Genomic DNA, 20,000 nt, shown 5'->3' on the forward strand with positions numbered 1-20,000 from the left:
ACGGTTCTGGGAGACTTGGAGCAGTTGCTCTTCAGCCAAATACTGGGTGAGTCTACATGTGCCGAATGGGACTTAACCTTTAGTGTACAGTATACTGGGTTCAAAACACTTGAGGGTTTCATCAAGAATGGGTTATAAGAGCTCTGTGCTGTGTTGTGTTGTACTGTTATACTGCAGCCAAATGACTTTTTTTCTCTGGCTATTGGGCTCAACGGAAACATATGGCAGTATAAACAAATACCTGCACGCTAAGCATAATTATACATCTTAACAGACCACCTTAATGACCACCTCCTCTCATTTCTCTTCTCTTCTCTTCTCTTCTCTTCTCTTCTCTTCTCTTCTCTTCTCTTCTCTTCTCTTCTCTTCTCTTCTCTTCTCTTCTCTTCTCTTCTCTTCTCTCCTCTTCTCTCCTCTCCTCTCCTCTCCTCTCCTCTCCTCTCCTCTCCTCTCCTCTCCTCTCCTCTCCTCTCCTCTCCTCTCCTCTCCTCTCCTCTCCTCTCCTCTCCTCTCCTCTCCTCTCCTCTCCTCTCCTCTCCTCTCCTCTCCTCTCCTCTCCTCTCCTCTCCCCTCCCCTCCTCTCCTCTCCTCTCCTCTCCTCCACACCCACATACCGTTATCCTTCCAGCTCTGGCGCTAAGCTACACCAGCATCAACAGTGCATTTTAAATGAGCCCTGCATGGCATGCAGGCTCTCTCTATTGCAGCAACGCATAATGTCTTATGTGTTTTTCTAAGTGCTTTCCTCACTGTGGGTGATGAGAGCTCTATCATAGTGGCTCATACAAGAACTCTCCAGTGTTTACCAGGCTATATTGGACCAGTCAGATGTCCATGTGTAATTGCACACGAAACGTCATTATACACTCATTTGACATGCTGCGTCTGTGCGCATATAATCAATTTAGCGCGCGTGTGTGCTTGCTGGTTGGAATTGTACACAGTGGAATGTAACTAAGTACATTTACTTAAGTACTGTACTTAAGTACCATTTTGAGAGAAAGATTTGTATACATTTGCATAATGAGTACTTTCTACTTTTGCATTTTGAATTGTAACAGAGTATTTCTATATTGCAGTATATTGACACTTTTACATTTGAGTACTTTTTCCACCACTGAAATCCTTAGTAACCCCTTCAACCCTATAGCATCCGTATTCTGGGTAAATGTTTCACAGCTCTGTAGTATACAGTGTCTTATTATTAGTACAGGGTTTAAGTGGTTCATGTACTCCTCTGTAAGTGAGAGTTGAACGGGTCCATTATTTGGCTCCATGTGTACCCTCTCAGAGCTGTAACCCATTTAGGACTGAGACCAGATTCTACAAATCTGGAAAAAAAACCTATTTCTATGTCAGTGGGTCTCAAACTATATTTCATGACAAGGACCTTTTAAATATTATCTGTATTTGGCCGCCGACCCCCATCTGAACATGTGTTGTACCAGGGACCCCCCCCCCCCCCCCCCCCAGAAGCAAATGAGTTAAAAACGTTTGCTGTGAAAGAACATTTATTCAAAGATTTTCATGATAAAAAAAAAAAACTAGCAGATCTATTTTTAGATCTGCTATTTTTCAATGGCTAAAGGTAAAAATCTTGATGAATGTGGTTCAAAGCTGAGGTAATGGGTTAAGTGGAGGGTGTATAGTACAGAACATGACATGGTTTCTGTTCTGGACGTTAGTTTACAAGTGGAGCATTTCGCCGCGTTGATACTGACCCACTGCCTCAGACACACACACACACACACACACACACACACACACACACACACACACACACACTCTCACTCTCACACACATTATGTACACGCACTTGTACATGTGTACTGTGCATATAAGTCTTACATGCTGTACACTACACACACACACTCACATGCCCCAGCACTTCAGTTGGATGGGCTCACACAGAAGTCATCCACTCGTTATTAAGGGCCGTGTGAGTGTGTGCTGGCGGGGTGTGTGTGTGTGTGTGGGGGGGGGAGCATCTTGCCAGCCAACGTTCCGTCCGGTCACAGTGGGCCACATATTTAGCTTCACCTCCTCTCCTCTCTCTCTCTCTCTCTCTCTCTCTCTCTCTCTCTCTCTCTCTCTCTCTCTCTCTCTCTCTCTCTCTCTCTCTCTCTCTCTCCTCCCCTCCTAGCTGGTTCCATTGATCTCCGGGCCACTGACAGATGGTCCCCCCCACCCCACCCTCTGTTACTGGAGGCAACGTGTGGGAGATGGCGTTGTGTGTGTGTGTGTGTGTGTGTGTGTGTGTGTGGGGGTGGGATGGGGGGTGTTGAGGGGGTGGTGGCATTAGGCAGGTAGCACACACACACACACACACACACACACACACACTAACGGGGGACAAAAAACACATTGTGTTATTGTGCCAACGTTGTGTTATTTGTGTATGAGTCGCTGACGGTGGATCTGTGACTCATATAGCTTCACTTCCACTGACTGTCTCCTATTCATGACACAGTGACCACTCACTCTCTCTCTGTCTGTCTGTCTTTCTCTGTTACACTATTGGAGTCACGTTGCAACCCTTCAATTTTGTTCCATTTGTTTTGTACACTCAGTTTTTCAGCTTCACCCAGCTGATGGCTTCTCAGATGGTCAAGTTGTCGTTGTCGCTCTCCTTTCCCGGTTGTTTTGCCCGCAGGTGGACGTGGTTTTGATGTTGGGTTCAGACATAGTTTCTGTGAGGTCACGGTCGTTAGGGTTATGGTTAGGCATAGTTTCTGTGAGGTCACGGTCGTTAGGGTTATGGTTAGGCATAGTTTCTGTGAGGTCACGGTCGTTAGGGTTATGGTTAGGCATAGTTTCTGTGAGGTCACGGTCGTTAGGGTTATGGTTAGGCATAGTTTATGTGAGGTCACGGTCGTTATAGGGTTACGGGTAGGCATAGTTTCTGTGAGGTTACGGTCGTTAGGGTTAATGTTAAGGTTAGTTTCTGTGAGGTTACGGTCGTTAGGGTTAAGGTTAGGGTTAGACATATAGTTTCTGTGAGGTCACGGTCGTTAGGGTTAAGGTTAGGGTTAGCATTAGTTTCTGTGAGGTCACGGTCGTTAGGGTTAAGGTTAGGGTTAGGCATAGTTTCTGTGAGGTCACGGTCGTTAGGGTTAAGGTTAGGCATAGTTTCTGTGAGGTTACGGTCGTTAGGGTTAAGGTTAGGGTTAGGCATAGTTTATGTGAGGTCACGGTCGTTAGGGTTAAGGTTAGGCATAGTTTCTGTGAGGTCACGGTCGTTAGGGTTAAGGTTAGGCATAGTTTCTGTGAGGTTACGGTCGTTAGGGTTAAGGTTAGGGTTAGTTTCTGTGAGGTTACGGTTAGGGTCAAGTCGGGTGTCTTGGGTGACACAGGGCTTGCTGTTAAGGTGTTCAAAGTTTCCTTCAGAAGGTTCACACATATAATTCTCCAATGAGTTTCTCCTCTGTCTGGAGTCTTTTTCATAGGCGCCAGAGATGGGGTCATTTGGGTCTGAATGTCCGCACACTATTGGGGAATTACTGACTGGGGAATGATTTCTTTCTTTCTTTTTTCATAACCGATGCTCATGGTCTCTCTATAGAGCGTCGCAGTCCCTCCCCCTTTCAGAACGACGAGTGGCCCAGGAAATTAATCCTCGTTAATTTTCCTCATAGACGTTTCAGAAAGTATTTATTTAAAGACGTTTACGCCGCGGACAAAGCCAACTCTTGTCGTGACAAATCAATAATTCTTTGTAATTATTTGTTTGGTCCAAAATATTGTGTGTGTTGTCATGATTTGTCACGACAATAGTTGGCTTCGTACGACGCTTAAAAGGTCTTTAAATAAATACATTTTGAAATGCCTATGGGAAAAATGCATTGGGATTCATTTCCTGGGCCACTCGTTGTTCTGAAAGGGGGAGGGACTGCGACGCTCTATAGCACTGTTCCCATTTTGTTGCGTAATCGTCGTTGTGTATTGGCTGCCGCTGCATGCTTGCCTCTCGCCACAACGACCATTTTGGCTATATACTGTAGCCTATACATGTTGCACTCTAGTCGCAACTCTCCATCTCGAATATTGTCCCCCCCACTTTTTACCGATGGCACCACTGGTCCTGTTGTGTTGTGAAATATTATGGAGGGGTTTTGTGAAAAATGTGGGGAACCGGTGACCTTACAATTCCCATGGGGCCTCTCTCTCTCTCTCTCTCTCTCTCTCTCTGTCTCTCTACCTGCTGCCCCACTTTCCACATCATGTGATGTGTGATGTGCAGCAGGAGGAGATAGCATCACAACACAGAGAATAGAGCATCATTATATCCACACAGTGTTGATTCAACTCTCTGACAGTGTAATAAATGGACCCAATCTGTCCATCAGCGCCAGCTGGACCCTTCCTCCTCCTCCACTTCCTCCTCCTCTTCCTCCAGTCATTTTCTCCTCTCTCCTGTCCTCAGCTTGTCTTCATCCCCACTGCTCTGAATCACATGCAGCTTGTGTGACCTTGCCTTACAGCTGTGCGTGCGGGACAACATGTGTGTGTGTGTGTGTGTGTGCAGTGTGCACGAGTGTGTGTGTGTGTGTGTGTGTGTGTGTGTGTGTGTGCGCGCGTGTGTGTGCGCGTGCATGCGTGTGTGACCTTGTAAGCATCCTGTTTTGATGCAAGAGGCCACACCTTAGTGAGTCTGCCAGGTGTTTGCGCGCGCGTGTGTTTGTGTGTGTGTGCACGGGCGGATGAGAAGAGAGACAAACGATGCCGACGGGAAGGAACTAAGGAAAGAAGGCAAACAGAAGAGAGTTGATTGAGGTCAGGATTTATGGAGGAAACAGAGGAGAGAGGGATGGATGAAGGTGTGTGAGACATGCAGACAGCGATGGGGGAGGGGCAGAAGAAAGAGAGAGAGAGGGAGAGCAGAGCATAACATCGTCGTAGGGCAGAAACCATGTGTCCACATTTCAACTTTTCATATTTTTCACATTTTTTATTTTATTCAATGGTTTTCTACCCTTTTCAAATCAAGGTCCATTATTTATTCGGCATTATTTGGCCACAGACCACCATTTAATTACATTTAGCCTCTCAGACCCAAAACTTCGAATATTTTGTTGTCGTTGGGTACCATTTTGTCCACATTTCCATGCTGTATATTGATGTTGGTACCATAGGAGGGATTAACAGGCAACGTTGATCAAAATAACAATTGTTCTACGTTCTCTAATTGTGTAGACTTCTTGTAAATTAAGTAATGCAGATCATCCGTCCGTAATGCAGATCAAAGGGTCCGTTTCGTTTCATTTTACGCTATCAAGAGTTAAAGATCTATAAATGTCCATTTGGTTATCAACTCTCCATCATTTTGCTGGAGACAACCTGGAACCCCCATCAACGACCAGTCCCCGGACTGCCCTACTTCGTCATACAAGAGACAGTGTCTCACAAAAACAGTGAAAACAGCTGGCTATTTTTTAAATATGAAGAACGCTTCAAAAGATTATAATAAAAAAAAAACAGGTTTTGGACATACACGGTTGCCGCCCGACGACAGTGACAATAATGGTAATATATCCTGGCCTACATTTCTGTGCGACGTCCCCCGTTGACCAAAACACATGCTTTAAGTCATGTACAGTCTGCCACCAAACCTGCCAGCGGTTCCCTCCAGAGACCATAGCGTGCATGTGCGTGTGCGTGTGTGTGTGTGCGTGTGTGCGGGTGTGTGTGTACGTGTACAACTGTACATGCGCGTGTACGTGCATGCGTGTGCGTGCGCGTGTGCATGTGTGCGTATATTGTAAACGCGTTAGGGAGAGGTTAATTGTAACTTGCCCTGTTAGCTGGCGGCTATAGGCTCATCCGTTTTCTCTGAGTTTCTTTCCTCGTATCTGTGCCTCCATTTCCGATGGGAGGTGCAGTTAATTGGTTTCTGCTCTGTGCGCTCCTCCCTGCGTCGCACTGAGATAGATTATGGATGGATGTTGTTCAGTGGATCCATGCCATCACTACCTCCCTCTCTCTCTCTCTCTCTCTCTCTCTCTCTCTCTCTCTCTCTCTCTCTCTCTCTCTCTACACACAGCTCCTTCACCTCGCTCGCGTTCCACAGGAGGGGAAAGGAGAAGGGGAAAGGTATCATTTTAAACCACTGACCCTGGCTGTATACTTCATGGTGACCACAGGGTACTAGCTACTTCTTTCCCACAAAACGAAATATCTTCACTGAACGTATAGTCGATCTGCAAGCTCACAACGTGTCGTGGTGAGCGCATCTGCGCAATGTCCTCAATAAACTATATGATAAACCAAGAACCTATAATAGTATCAGTCTAAACAACAATAACGAAAATAACAATCTGTACATTGAAACTACAGGATACCAAGTACACAGTGGCTATAGCGTTTGTTCAACCTCGCCTCAATCTCTGTGCAGCGATGGAGGCCAGGTTCAAGCACATGTACCGTTGCCATCGCAAGGCGTGACTTTTACCCGGTTATAAGCACTCATCCTGGGCATTGCGAGTGCCACAACCCGCCTGGAGGTCATCTCGTTCGAACCCACAGTGCAAGCAATACCAAACAAGGCAGTGCCGAATCAGGTTTCTGTCATGTGTTTCCTATTTCTCACCTCAGATGCTTTTTAGAACAAACATAAGGTATTTTAGTGTCCTGTTTAGCTATAAAATGGGATTGTTCACAACGCGGCCTCCATGTTTGTTTAGCGCATTGCATACAGCCATGCCCTCTAGTCTAGTGTCTAGCTCTAGCATAATAAATCAGAGGTCTGTGTGGAAGATGGATTGTTGGGGTATGGCATGATATGATTATTTGTTGAAATGTGTAGGTACCTGCTGATGTAAGCAGTGAACACGCATCAGCATTTTGACAGTGGCGTGTCCTAGGTTTTTTCGGAGGGTATACCATAATTATTCCGTCCCATATGCACAGCATGGCGTACGCGTGTGCCGCGCGCGCTCACCAAATGTAATAACCGTGTGCGGTCACCGAATTAAACTTCTAAACTCCCGTGGCCAGCGGTCATTATCACTTCAATAGCCCACACATAAGCCTTCACCTCAGACGCCACATGAAAAAGGCTATTGAAGTCGCTACCAAGGTTGGTTACAATGGATAGTAGACGGTATACGATTTCTTTCAAATCTTCAGGGACGGTATATACTACATATATAGCGTAACACGGTAGAACACGCCACTGGATTTTGATATTGAAGAAATACACAAAAGGGGGATAGGCTCTATAACACCAGTCTAACAGGGTGAAAAACATATTTTTCATTTGAGCTGGTCTTTTCAAGTGTGACCGCGGGGCGCACACATCATGCGGTGTGTGACCGCCTGCAGCATGTGCTAGGAGAGTGACGCTGTCCTTTTGAGATTAGCACTACAGAGTGTATGTAGTGTGGGAGCCAGGAGGAGGATATAGTGGACAATACCACTATCTGTGGTCCATGCTACTTGGATTTATCACCCACAGCAGCAGCTGTGCACTCGCAGGCACAATCACCCCATAAAAATGTCATGCTTATAATGTACTTCTATTCTTTTTGCATTTTTTTACTAAGAATGATTGTAGTTTTATTATTGATTTCTCTTCTGTTGTTACAATGCATAAACACGGAACCCCTTGTCGGTCGGCTGAATAATGTAGTACTAATAGCAGCAGCTGTGCACTTCAAAGGATAATTGTGCTATATCCTGTTAACAGTATTAACGGGCTGAGAGCAGACGATAGTGACTGATAAGAACCTGTGTCATTTGTAGTCCATTAAAACCATAAGATGACATCACTATAGGGTTTGGATCCGGAACCGGAGGAACCGGATCAAACATTGACAAACCGGAATCGGTTCCCTCACTTTTTGGAACCGTTTCCGGAACCGGTTTTATCACACTGTCAGAGCTCATATGTGGACTTCATGTTTGCAATTCAGTTACGATACCGGTGGTTCTCAATCATTTCAATTTGAAGGTACCACATTATTACTCTGAGATTATACAACGGGTCCATTTGGTTCCATTTGTACACTCTCAGAGGTACAGAAGTCTGAGAAGTGTACGTTTGGAACCCCCTATAATGGATCGTTAAATCGAACCGTTAAGGAATCGGACCGTTAACAGGAGAAGGAACCAGAATCTTTAGAGTGTGTGTGTGTGTGTGTGTGTGTGTGTGTGTGTGTGTGTGTGTGTGTGTGTGTGTGTGTGTGTGTGTGTGTGTGTGTGTGTGTGTGTGTGTGTGTGTGTGTGTGTGTGTGTGTGTGCGCGTGTGCGCGTGTGCCTGAAGCAGGGGTCTTTACGTGTGTGTGTGTGTGTGTGTGTGTGTGTGTGTGTGTGTGTGTGTGTGTGTGCGTGTGCGTGTGCGTGCCTGAAGCAGGGGTCTTCCCCACCATGTGGCAGCCATGGTTCAGAGGGGATCGAAGATAATGAGGAGACTAATCACCCATCTATCAATCTGGAAAAGACCAGGCCTCAAGCCTATAAATGAATTACACATCAAACATAATGCCTGGGCATCTGTTTTATTCTTTTGCCTAAATAATAGCTGATCTACAAGCTAAAGCAGATCCTGTAGAGCCTGTCGATCCTCTATTTTCTGAAAACATTGGATATAATATATTTTTATTTTATTTTAATATCGTAAACAAGTAAGCAAATAATCTACGTTTTTTTTGTAAATTAACGCCCTATACTGTCGCACAAATTAAGTGGAAACTAGCACACAATGCGAGGCGTTGTGAGCTTGCAGATCGTCTATTTTCACTATTTTAAAAATGTTTAAAAATGATAATAAAAATTGAACCGTTTTGGACTTGAATGTATGGTTTCCATCCGACTATAATTATGCACTTATATCGGTCATATCAGTTATGTAACAGTCATGCATGTGTACGTATGCTATAATCAGCCTTTTAACCCTGATGTTTTCTATACATATACTCAATGTGTGGGGGTGGCAGTGGCAGTGGCAGTGGCCGGATGGGAAGCGCGAGGTTCCCTGCAGTTCGATCCCGGGCTGTGTCCTTGAGCAAGACTCTGAACCCCTAATTGCTCCTGATGTGCAGGTTGGTTAGCCTGCTAGAAACCAGACAAATCTCCCACTGGGGGAAAAGTGAAAGAATGCCCTGTGGCAGATTGGGTCTGGCACTCCTCAGCTTGAATTACAGTTGGGAATCTGTTTGTAACCCCGCCCCTTGGAAATAAATCTTCCACACTGAAGTTCCAGACTAATATCTACGCATTAGTCTGGCCATGCCAGGCTGCAGGTTGGTGCCTTGCATGGTTTCCTCCGCCATCGGTGTGTGAATGTGTGTGTGTGAATGGGTGAATGTAATCTATCACAATCTATGTAACGCGCTTTGGATAAAAGCCCTATATAAATGCACCATTTACCATTTAATGTGCTGCTGAATGTCTCCACACAGTGAAATAAATTAATAGGGTTGTTAACTGAACTCCCAGACAAAATGAAGTCGCTCAGAGCATAGTGGAATGAACACTTAGGATTTGACTGTGTGTGTGAGTGAAGGACCTAGAGCAGAGTTTGCCTCTCATCTACAAGGCGGCTAGTGACAAGCCTCATCACAAAACACCAAGCTGGAGGAAAATGACTTCTCCTGGGATGAGAAATAAAATATACTTTCTAATCTCTCTCTCTCTCTCTCTCTCTCTCTCTCTCTCTCTCTCTCTCCCTGCCTCTAAGCTCTGATGTGAGTTGACGAGTCACCGCATTCTGTCACCAGACAGACAGACAGACAGACAGGCAGGAGCGCAGACAGACTTTTGCCACTCGTTATTGAAACGGGACGGGAGACGGAAATACATAAACAGATTGAGAATATGACAGAGGGTGACGGTGCACCAATTATGTCTGTGCATGACTGTCATTCCTGTTCCCTTGTCCGGGGTGATTTTCTCATAATGGTAGCTTCATTTTGATATGGCTCAGCAGAGCAGACTTGAACGGGAAATAAGGATTATAAGCGACTTTGGGCTTGTCAACAGGTGTAAAACAGTGGGTGAAAAAAATCAATAAAATAAAACTAAAAAGGTATAGTAGCAGAAGAGCCTGGTCATGTTGTTGTCAATTACTAGGCCTACTGTTTTTGTTTGTTTGTTTGCTTTTGTGGGGCACTAGCCTCTCCAACGCCAAGAAACTCAACCCAGTTTACTTTGGGATTTAATGGCTTTCAACACAGCGGAAAACAGAGAGTGTATTGTAAAGCATGTGTATATTCCCTTGTGCATTATAAAAACCGGAACAAGGGAATTTGTCGTTCGCCCATGTGAGTAATCTACTCAAGGCTCCATGGTGCATATTGTATCGCGGACTTTGGAATGGGATTGTGGAGTTTCTCATATATACCTGCCGGTCACTGACACGGGCACGTGTGTGCATGTTTAGAAGGCCTCCTTCAGTGGCACCGTCGGGACGTAAAAAGGGGGGGGGGGGATATTTGAGATGGAGAGTTGAGACTAAACAGCGTAGGGTAGGCTACAGTATACAGCCAGAACGGTCATTGCGGCGAGAGGCAAGCATGCTGCGGCAGCCAATACCCATTGTACAACAAAATGGGAACGGTGCTAGAGAGACCACTGGTCGGGAAGAATAAATCGACCAGTCATTCCCCAATAGTGCGGGGACATTCAGACCCAAATGACCCCCTCTCCGGCACATATGGCCTCATTACAGTCTCTTAGGGGTTAAGACGTTATTCAGAAAACTGCAGAAGACATTTGTAGAGCGGGCCCTCAGTCAGCTCTTAATGGGTTAAGTCAGGAGACAGTGCATTAGTGCCGTCTGCTTCCTGCCTTCTTCCCCCGAAATCATATTACTACTCCCTGTTTGTTCCTCCTTTGTTACACAACATACAGGACACGCACATGCGCACGCAGGCACGCACGCATGCACACTGCAGGGCATACATATACATCCAATGAGCCATGGCAGTAAGTTGGTTACCTATGGATGCCTTTGATGTCTTCTTTTGTGACTGTGACTGTGACATATTTCGGGTTTGTTTATGGTTATGTCTGCCTGAGTCATATAGTAGTGACATGCCTATATATGGGATTATTGGGTTTATTTGTCAGTGTTAATTTGGATGACTAAGACTAAAAGACTGAAAGCCTAAGGTTTGTGATGTCGTCTAAGACTAGACTAAATGGTGTGTTATTCAAAAGACTAAACCTAAACCTGCTGAATGGTTTATGTCTGAGTCCTAGTGACATGGCCGCAGGCCCTCCCCCGTAAGCCAGTTTTAATATAAAAGGATTATGTTGTAAATATAATGTCACACCATCGCACGCTCGTGGCTGTGATAACATATTGCGTTAATTGTATTAAACTCAATAGCCTACATATATTAAATTAAGTTGCCGGGTGACATACTGTGATTGTGTTATGTCTCACACACACACACACACACACACACACACACACACACACACACACGCACAAAGCTCACATGCGCTCAGCTGACTTTGGTCTTATGATTCATGTTGATTCTCGCAAGACCCAAACACAGAAACGGAATGAAATTAGCTGTCGACAAGCTAGAAGAGACACTAACATCTCCACCCACCACAACTAATGGCTATGCTAATGCCATCGCTACAGCAGGCATCTAAACCAATTATAACAAGCAGTGAATGGAAGAGTGGCCGCTCTGGCACTGATCTGGGAACGGCCCATGCATGGTCTTGACCTCCTCTCTGCGCTCTGGCACTGATCTGGGAACGGCCCATGCATGGTCTTGACCTCCTCTCTGCCTAGAATAGTTAAGCGTCCACCTAACCATAGAGCGTCCTCAATGACTTTATCATCTATTCTGTAAATGACGTTGTGCCCTGCGGACTTCATAGCCTATTTTTCTATTTGTGGTTTTCCACAGTCAGCCATGCAGGACATGCTGAGATGGAGTGTCAGTCCTAATCGCCGTCACCATGCTCTGTTATCAACGGCACACCGCTAGCCTCCGCTAGGCTCTCTGTCATGACCATAGAGTATTAAAAGGATAGAGACTGATCTGGCGCGAAGCTCCGCCCCCTCCGCTATTCATGTCAGTGGAAGTTGCTCAGTGGCGTTTTGAAGCACCCGGAAGGACCGTCTACTTCCGCGTTTTTTCGCCGATTCAGCAATTGGGCACCAAATTTTGGTGCCCAAATGCGGAAGTGCAGCTGGGCTTTAACATTGAGCGTTCGGTTGCACGGGGTTTCCTCGTCATGAAGCCCAGCGCTTCAACGTTGGAGTGCCTCACTGGCCCCTTGGTCATGACCCTCCGTCACCATGCTGTTATCAACGACACACCGCTAGCCTCCGCTAGGCTCTCTGTCATGACCCTCCGTCACCATGCTCTGTTATCAACGGCACACCGCTAGGCTCTCTGTCATGACCCTCTGTGGTGGAAAGTAACATTTACATTTATAGGGCAACTTCACCCCTTTTGCAACGGATCTTATTTTAATGATTTTCTGGGGGGTTTTATGTGTCTAATGTTTATTTTTAGATATTTTACTCATGGCACCATGTTCATGACCAACATTTTTCATGAAAATGTGGTCTCACTTCCTTCCTGGACTACAAGTCACACCTCCATGCAGCCTCCCGCTCTCCACAAGCGTGAATCTAGTTTGCGTCCGAGCATAGGCATGGTCTGGGCATGGTAACGCCCCGCCTGCCTCTGATTGGCCAACCGACACTGCCCGTCTTGACTGTCCTCCGAGATGCGAGGTTACTCCGTGGTGAGAAAATAATCCAAGAGAATGACAGCTTGGCATGCGCGACAGAATGCGAGAATGCAGCCTTGTAACTAACTTGTACGTTTTATTTTTGTAGAACGGGCAAACTAATATGCCGTTTGCTTTGATGGAATAATTGATTGAACATGTATGCCGTAATATGATTTGATTTGGGTGTGTTCTAAAGTGTTTGTGTTGATTGTGTAATTTAAGTAAACATGAAACATTGTACTGTAAAAAGGTCTCTTTTCCCTTCACCTTTATTTAGTATAATATAGTATTATTTTACTATAATTAGATTAATACACGATAATCACTAACACTTTAATTTAGAAATACACACCCGAATCAAATCATAGTACAACATACACGTGTTCAATCAATTATTCCATCAAAGCAAATGGCATAAACAATATTAGTTTGTCTCTTCTGCAAAAATAAAACGTACAGTTCTCTTGTATCATACCGTACTGGTATTATTTATTAACCTCGCATCAGACAGTCAGACTATCCAGCATGAGGACAGTCAAGACGGGCAGTGTCGCAGGCCAATCAGAGGCAGGAGGGGCGTTGCCATGCCTTTCTACACTACAGTATTGATACAAAATGTGAGTACTTTCCCAACCACTCCTGTCTGTTGTCAACAGCACTCTAGCCAGCTAGTCTCTCCAGTCTGTTGTCAAGAGAGCCTATAGCTAAGCTACCACAACAGTGCTGGCTATAGCCTACAGAGTACAGTCTTTGTGCGACAGACATGTGATAGTGGAGCTACAGCTGGCTTTAAGCACATCGTAAAAATACAGGGTCACACAGAGATGTCTGTCTGTCTGTCTCTCTTTCTCTGTCTCTCTCTGGCACAGACACCCAAAAATTGCCACACATAATTGTGTGTGTGTGTGTGTGTGTGTGTGTGTGTGTGTGTGTGTGTGTGTGTGTGTGTGTGTGTGTGTGTGTGTGTGTGTGTGTGTGTGTGTGTGTGTGTGTGTGTGAGCGTGCATGTGGGTGGGCAGGCGGGCGGGTGCAAGTATGCATGTCCAAGGCTTTTTTTAAATCTGCTGATTTAGATTCAATGTTACTAAGTGACAGACGGCATAACTGCTGAAAGTGCTATACGTGACGTCACCACACCCTCACGCGCACACACACACACACACACACACACGCACACACACACACACAGCAGGTATGCAAGGCTGTCAAAATGTCATCATCGCCTGCCTGAAAATGCCACCAACAAATGGCAATGTTCGGGTGAATTCTTTTGTTAAAGGTACGAGAGAGAGTGTGTGTGTGGCACCCCTCATGTGGCATTTTCAGGCAGGTGATAATGACATTTTGACAGCCTTGCGTACCTGCGTGCATGTGTGTGCGTGCGTGGAAATTAGCATCTGACTTTACCTCTTTCATCTGACTAATCTCCCACAAAACAGCTCAGCAGCACTGTCTCCTCACATACTGTAGGAATACTCAGTCACAACTCTCTCTCTCTCTCTCTCTCTCTCTCTCTCTCTCTCAAAGGCTATGAAGCAAGCAGCTACTGTATACCTGTATATCTCTCTATACGATGGGTTCTAAACCTAATGCTGCCATTGACTCGCGACTCCAGCCGACTCCAGCCTAACCCCACAAAGTAATGTGGTGTGCACGCCACATACCACATACCATATTAATCCTATAGGGCTGTCGAGGTCAATCATGGTTAGAATGTATTTGTAATCATTTTTACACTGGATTTCAGTCATTCTGTTGAATTCTATTCAGGTGTGTAAAATATTTTAGGTGACCCAAAATAATGTTGCGACCCCAACTTTGGGAACCCCTCCTCTATATTATAGTTCCACTTTCTTTCTTTGTCTCTCTTCCATCCATCCATCCATCCATCTCTCTCTCTCTCGCTCTCTCTCCAACCTCTAGCTAATGGCTATGGTGCTAATAGACTTGTCCTTGGTTTCACTATAAGAGGCCTTTGTCTTCTAAATGGCTTTCAGTGGAATCAGCAGACTTCGGCTACTCTCAGTCAGTGGTAGAGTGTTTACTTAAAAAGTTAAAGTATTCAACATTGACTTGAGTATTGGTATAAAAATGTAGTACCAACAGTAAAAGTAGCCTACTCCCAGAGTGTCCCATTTTGTTTTCAAGATGGTTTCAACTGTATAAATTGTATAATAGATATTTTGGGAATGGCAGATCTACAAGCTCACAATGTGTTTCATCGTGTAGATCGTCTATTTTCAAATAGCCTAAGTGTATGTATGTTCCCTCAAAGTAACTAGTAACTCAAATTGTCAAATAATTGTAATGGAGCAAAAAGTACAATATTTGCCACTGAAATGTAATGGCAGTAAAAGTATTGGAAATTGGATATACTACAGTAAAGTTGAAGTATACCTACAAAGTCTACATAAGCAGTAAGTATACTTGAGTATATGTGCTTAGTTACTTTACACCACTGCTCTCAGTGTAACTCCCATAGAGCGCACGCCCGCATGCACATGCACACACACACATGAACATGCACACATATGCGCGCACATTGCGCACTCACACACTAATCATTCTGTCATGGGAAGATGACTGCATTGCTTTCAGCATGTGAAACAACAGCTGTTATTATACAACGTTTTTTCGATACCCCATGCATCTCTTCTTGTGCACCCCGAATTGTTCTTATACGCTTTTTAACAACCCACATCACACACGTATCAGATTGTGCCATTTCAAATTCTCTAATATCCTGTTGCAACATATCCTGGCTGCGTGTGTGCGTGTGCGTGCGTGCGTGCATGCGTGTCTGTTGTGTCCTCGCTGTCCAGATGTGCAGGAATGGCGTGTGTGTTGTAATGCTTCCTGTTTTGCAAACAGTCTGAGGTCAAACTGTAGGCTCTGGCAGACACTGAGATGCAGGGAGACAGACAGAGAGACACTGAGATGCAGGGAGACAGATAGAGAGACACTGAGATGCAGGGAGACAGAGAGACACTGAGATGCAGGGAGACAGAGAGACACTGAGATGCAGGGAGACAGACAGAGAGACACTGAGATGCAGGGAGACAGACAGAGAGACACTGAGATGCAGGGAGACAGAGAGACACTGAGATGCAGGGAGACAGAGAGACACTGAGATGCCGGGAGACAGACAGAGAGACACTGAGATGCAGGGAGACAGACAGAGAGACACTGAGATGCAGGGAGACAGACAGAGAGACACTGAGATGCAGGGAGACAGAGAGACACTGAGATGCAGGGAGACAGAGAGACACTGAGATGCAGGGAGACAGAGAGACACTGAGATGCAGGGAGACAGACAGAGAGACACTGAGATGCAGGGAGACAGAGGGACACTGAGATGCAGGGAGACAGACAGAGAGACACTGAGATGCAGGGAGACAGATAGACACTGAGATGCAGGGAGACAGAGAGACACTGAGATGCAGGGAGACAGACAGAGACACTGAGATGCAGGGAGACAGATAGACACTGAGATGCAGGGAGACAGAGAGACACTGAGATGCAGGGAGACAGACAGAGAGACACTGAGATGCAGGGAGACAGATAGACACTGAGATGCAGGGAGACAGAGAGACACTGAGATGCAGGGAGACAGACAGAGACACTGAGATGCAGGGAGACAGATAGACACTGAGATGCAGGGAGACAGATCTACATTCAGACACCTATGCGATCTCATTTCTAAATTTGACTGGCACCTACAGACTAAAGACAATACATATTTTCATGGGTAAAAAAATAATCGTTTCTTATTGTTTCATTTTTTCTTTTATGATTGTTTTAACCCATGAAGACTCGCAGCCGGTTCTACAAATGCCTCAAACTTATTTGTAATTTAAAGCTTCTATAAGCAATAATATGTCCATTTCTTTTTCTTTTTTTATTTTGTATTCAGACAGCCAGCAATGGGTAGACCGCTCCACAAAGAAATGTAGTCTCTGTGACACATTTAGGGACCGAAATCTGCATTCAAAGATGTTCCTAGAAGCTTTGTCATTGGTCGAAAAAGAATCCGGTCGCAATGACTAACCAATCAGGAAGTAGACAGGCAAATCGACCAACTCTACATCTGACCTCAAACCTCAAAATCTCCATATATTGAGCTGACCTGACATTCCATATGTTGATCTGACCTCATCAAACCTTGTACACTCAAGACACGCTCCTTATATGGCCAGCGCTTGCCCAGCAGTCTGCTGTCACCCAGGCGAATGCGTGCACGCGACCTCTGCATTTAGGGCGTCTTATTCACTTAACCCTGTATTATACTTCTTAGCCATATCTAAAAGCTCACAACGCTTTGCTTAGCATAGATCAGGCTTAACGCTTTAACTCGTGTAAGACAACAACATGAGACAACGATGATGAACGGGTGAGGATAAATAACCTTGACGTTTTGCTAACGTCCTGTTAGTGTGTTATTCTGGTCACTGGCCAGGAATGCCGTAATAATAATCATTGTCCTTCACTTCTCAATATAATGGCTGTTCTGGGAGGGTTTACGGGCATTTTTAACACTGCTATAGAAGATGGGGCCTCATCCGTCTTGTGTTAAGGTACTGTGAACGGAGGGAAGGATGGTGTGACACTGTGACAGTAACATACTGTATGTCAGCAGCACGTACATGGCTGGTGAGACAGCGACAAATGAACTCCGGAGGGGAGGAAGGAAAGAAATAGAAACCACAGTCATTATTCAAAACTCCCATTTAGATGTCTGCTCTCCCCAGAGAGGACACACATGGAGAGAGCGCCCTACAGTATGTTATTTAGACAGATGCTAGGTTCATTGTTTACCTGGTTTTCTATTGTTTCTATATTATAGAGGATATACAGTACTATACTACCATGTATGTTATTTAGACAGATGCTAGGTTCACTGTTTACCTGGTTTTCTATTGTTTCTATATTATAGAGGATATACAGTACTATACTACCATGTATGTTATTTAGACAGATGCTAGGTTCACTGTTTACCTGGTTTTCTATTGTTTCTATATTATAGAGGATATACAGTACTATACTACCATGCATGTTATTTAGACAGATGCTAGGTTCACTGTTTACCTGGTTTTCTATTGTTTCTATATTATAGAGGATATACAGTACTATACTACCATGTATGTTATTTAGACAGATGCTAGGTTCACTGTTTACCTGGTTTTCTATTGTTTCTATATTATAGAGGATATACAGTACTATACTACCATGTATGTTATTTAGACAGATGCTAGGTTCACTGTTTACCTGGTTTTCTATTGTTTCTATATTATAGAGGATATACAGTACTATACTACCATGTATGTTATTTAGACAGATGCTAGGTTCACTGTTTACCTGGTTTTCTATTGTTTCTATATTATAGAGAATATACAGTACTATACTACCATGTATGTTATTTAGACAGATGCTAGGTTCACTGTTTACCTGGTTTTCTATTGTTTCTATATTATAGAGGATATACAGTACTATACTACCATGTATGTTATTTAGACAGATGCTAGGTTCACTGTTTACCTGGTTTTCTATTGTTTCTATATTATACAGGATATACAGTACTATACTACCATGCATGTTTCCAATGGTTTTACTAAGCCCAATTGACCCTTTGCTAAACTCCACCCCAAAAGCGATTGTCCAATGCCAATCCAAATAGTTTAGCAAGCGTTGCTAAGGATGGCAAGCTTTCATCACCTCATAACTGGCAATGTTATTTTGCATGTCTGTGTTGTTGGGGGCGCTAGGCCCTCCTATATACAGGTTTAATGTTTGTCTTTCCTAGAGAAACATGAAATGCCATTAACAGAGTTTAATGTTTGTTTTGGTAAATGGTAAATGGTAAATGGTGCATTTATATAGCGCCTTTATCCAAGGCGCTTTACAGAGATTGTGCATTACATTCACCCATTCACACACACATTCATACACCGATGGCAGCGGAAACCATGCAAGGCACCAACTAGCACATCGGGAGCAATTAGGGGTTCAGTGTCTTGCTCAAGGACACTTCGACAGTAACTCTGGGGGAGCCCGGGTTCGAACTGGCAACCTTACGGTTACCATCCAGGCACTCTACCCCTGAGCCACCGCCGCCCTTTTTGCATTTTGTCTGTACTGAGCAAATCGGCATATGATGTTATATCGCGATGATGTAAGATGATAAGGGTTGATAAAGCGCCCCTCACTTCACATGGGTGTGATTTTTGAACACATACACAGCTTAGCGTCTTGAAAGTTTCACGACTAACCCACCCAGGTGATGGCAATAATACTAATCACCGTAGTCTTACCATGCATTACATGAAAACTCCTGTTGGACAGTCGTTGTTGATTGAGTTGGATACTGCTTCTCATTTCCTCGTGTTTCTAAATGATTGAAATAATGTCGTCCACTGCATAGCCTACTGCAGGCCTTGTTGACTAGATTTTGAAAACATTTGGAAGCTCGCTACTAAATGATCGATTATTTATTTGGAGAAATCCCGTCATTTAACAAACATGCAACTCAATTGGTGAGAAGGACAGAGTGGTTGGGGCTTAGTGAAGAGCAAATTGTATTTTGAGGTTTTGAGGTTAGTTTTGAGTTTGGGTAGGACTAGGGAGTCGAGATCTTGAATGTATTTTGGACATTCCACATTTTGGTGGCAGCAGCATATAGTATAGCATTTGAGCAGATTTTTTTGGGAGGGAGGAGGTCAGATGACTTCCTCTGTCTGGAGTTCCCCAGGGCTCTGTATTCGGCCCCCCTCCTGGCTAGCTCGCCGCGACATATTTTTGCTGAATGTTGGTGCAGGAACATGGTATACTAGGTTTCAAGTGGTTAAATGACATGGCTTAGTACAATATAATTTGGAAATGCGGTCTCTACAAAAATGTGTTTCTTTTGGTCTATAGTCACGTACTGTAATGTTATGGCTATAATGGATGATGTATTGTCGACGTTGTGTGGAAAACAATAGCATGTGGGAGAGAGCATGCCCCCCCAACAACACCACAACATCATGTGACCATGCGTGCTTGTTGTGTTTATGTTTTCTATCTATTCAGCTCTCCAAAACAGCCTCATGTTGCTGCTGCTGACGCAAAGGGCAGCAATTCAACTTTATGGACTTGTGCCTCGACCACACACATGCACGCACGCACGCACGCACGCACGCACGCACGCACGCACGCACAGGAAAAGCGTTTCTTTGTAGCCGTAGATTGATGTTGTCTATTCACTGTGTCGTTGTTGTGGGGTGCAGTGGGCTGGCTAAATGCTACCGAATTAAAAATGT

At 44.6% G+C, this 20,000-nt stretch overlaps 1 protein-coding gene across 4 annotated transcripts in view; it reads left to right on the forward strand.

Annotated features, from left to right (window-relative positions):
* The window catches only part of nav1a (neuron navigator 1a), a 159,311-nt gene that overhangs the window by 38,367 nt on the left and 100,944 nt on the right, over positions 1–20,000 (forward strand). For all 4 annotated transcript variants that reach the window (XM_083769269.1, XM_083769270.1, XM_083769272.1 and 1 more), the window contains exon 6: positions 1–46. This exon is cut by the window's left edge and continues 833 nt beyond it. In XM_083769269.1, the coding sequence (XP_083625395.1) occupies positions 1–46 (46 nt within the window). The remainder of the gene's footprint in view (positions 47–20,000) is intronic.

Source organism: Protomyctophum parallelum (genome assembly GCF_964188405.1).
Source record: "Protomyctophum parallelum genome assembly, chromosome: 7".
Taxonomy (NCBI): Eukaryota; Metazoa; Chordata; class Actinopteri; order Myctophiformes; family Myctophidae; genus Protomyctophum; species Protomyctophum parallelum.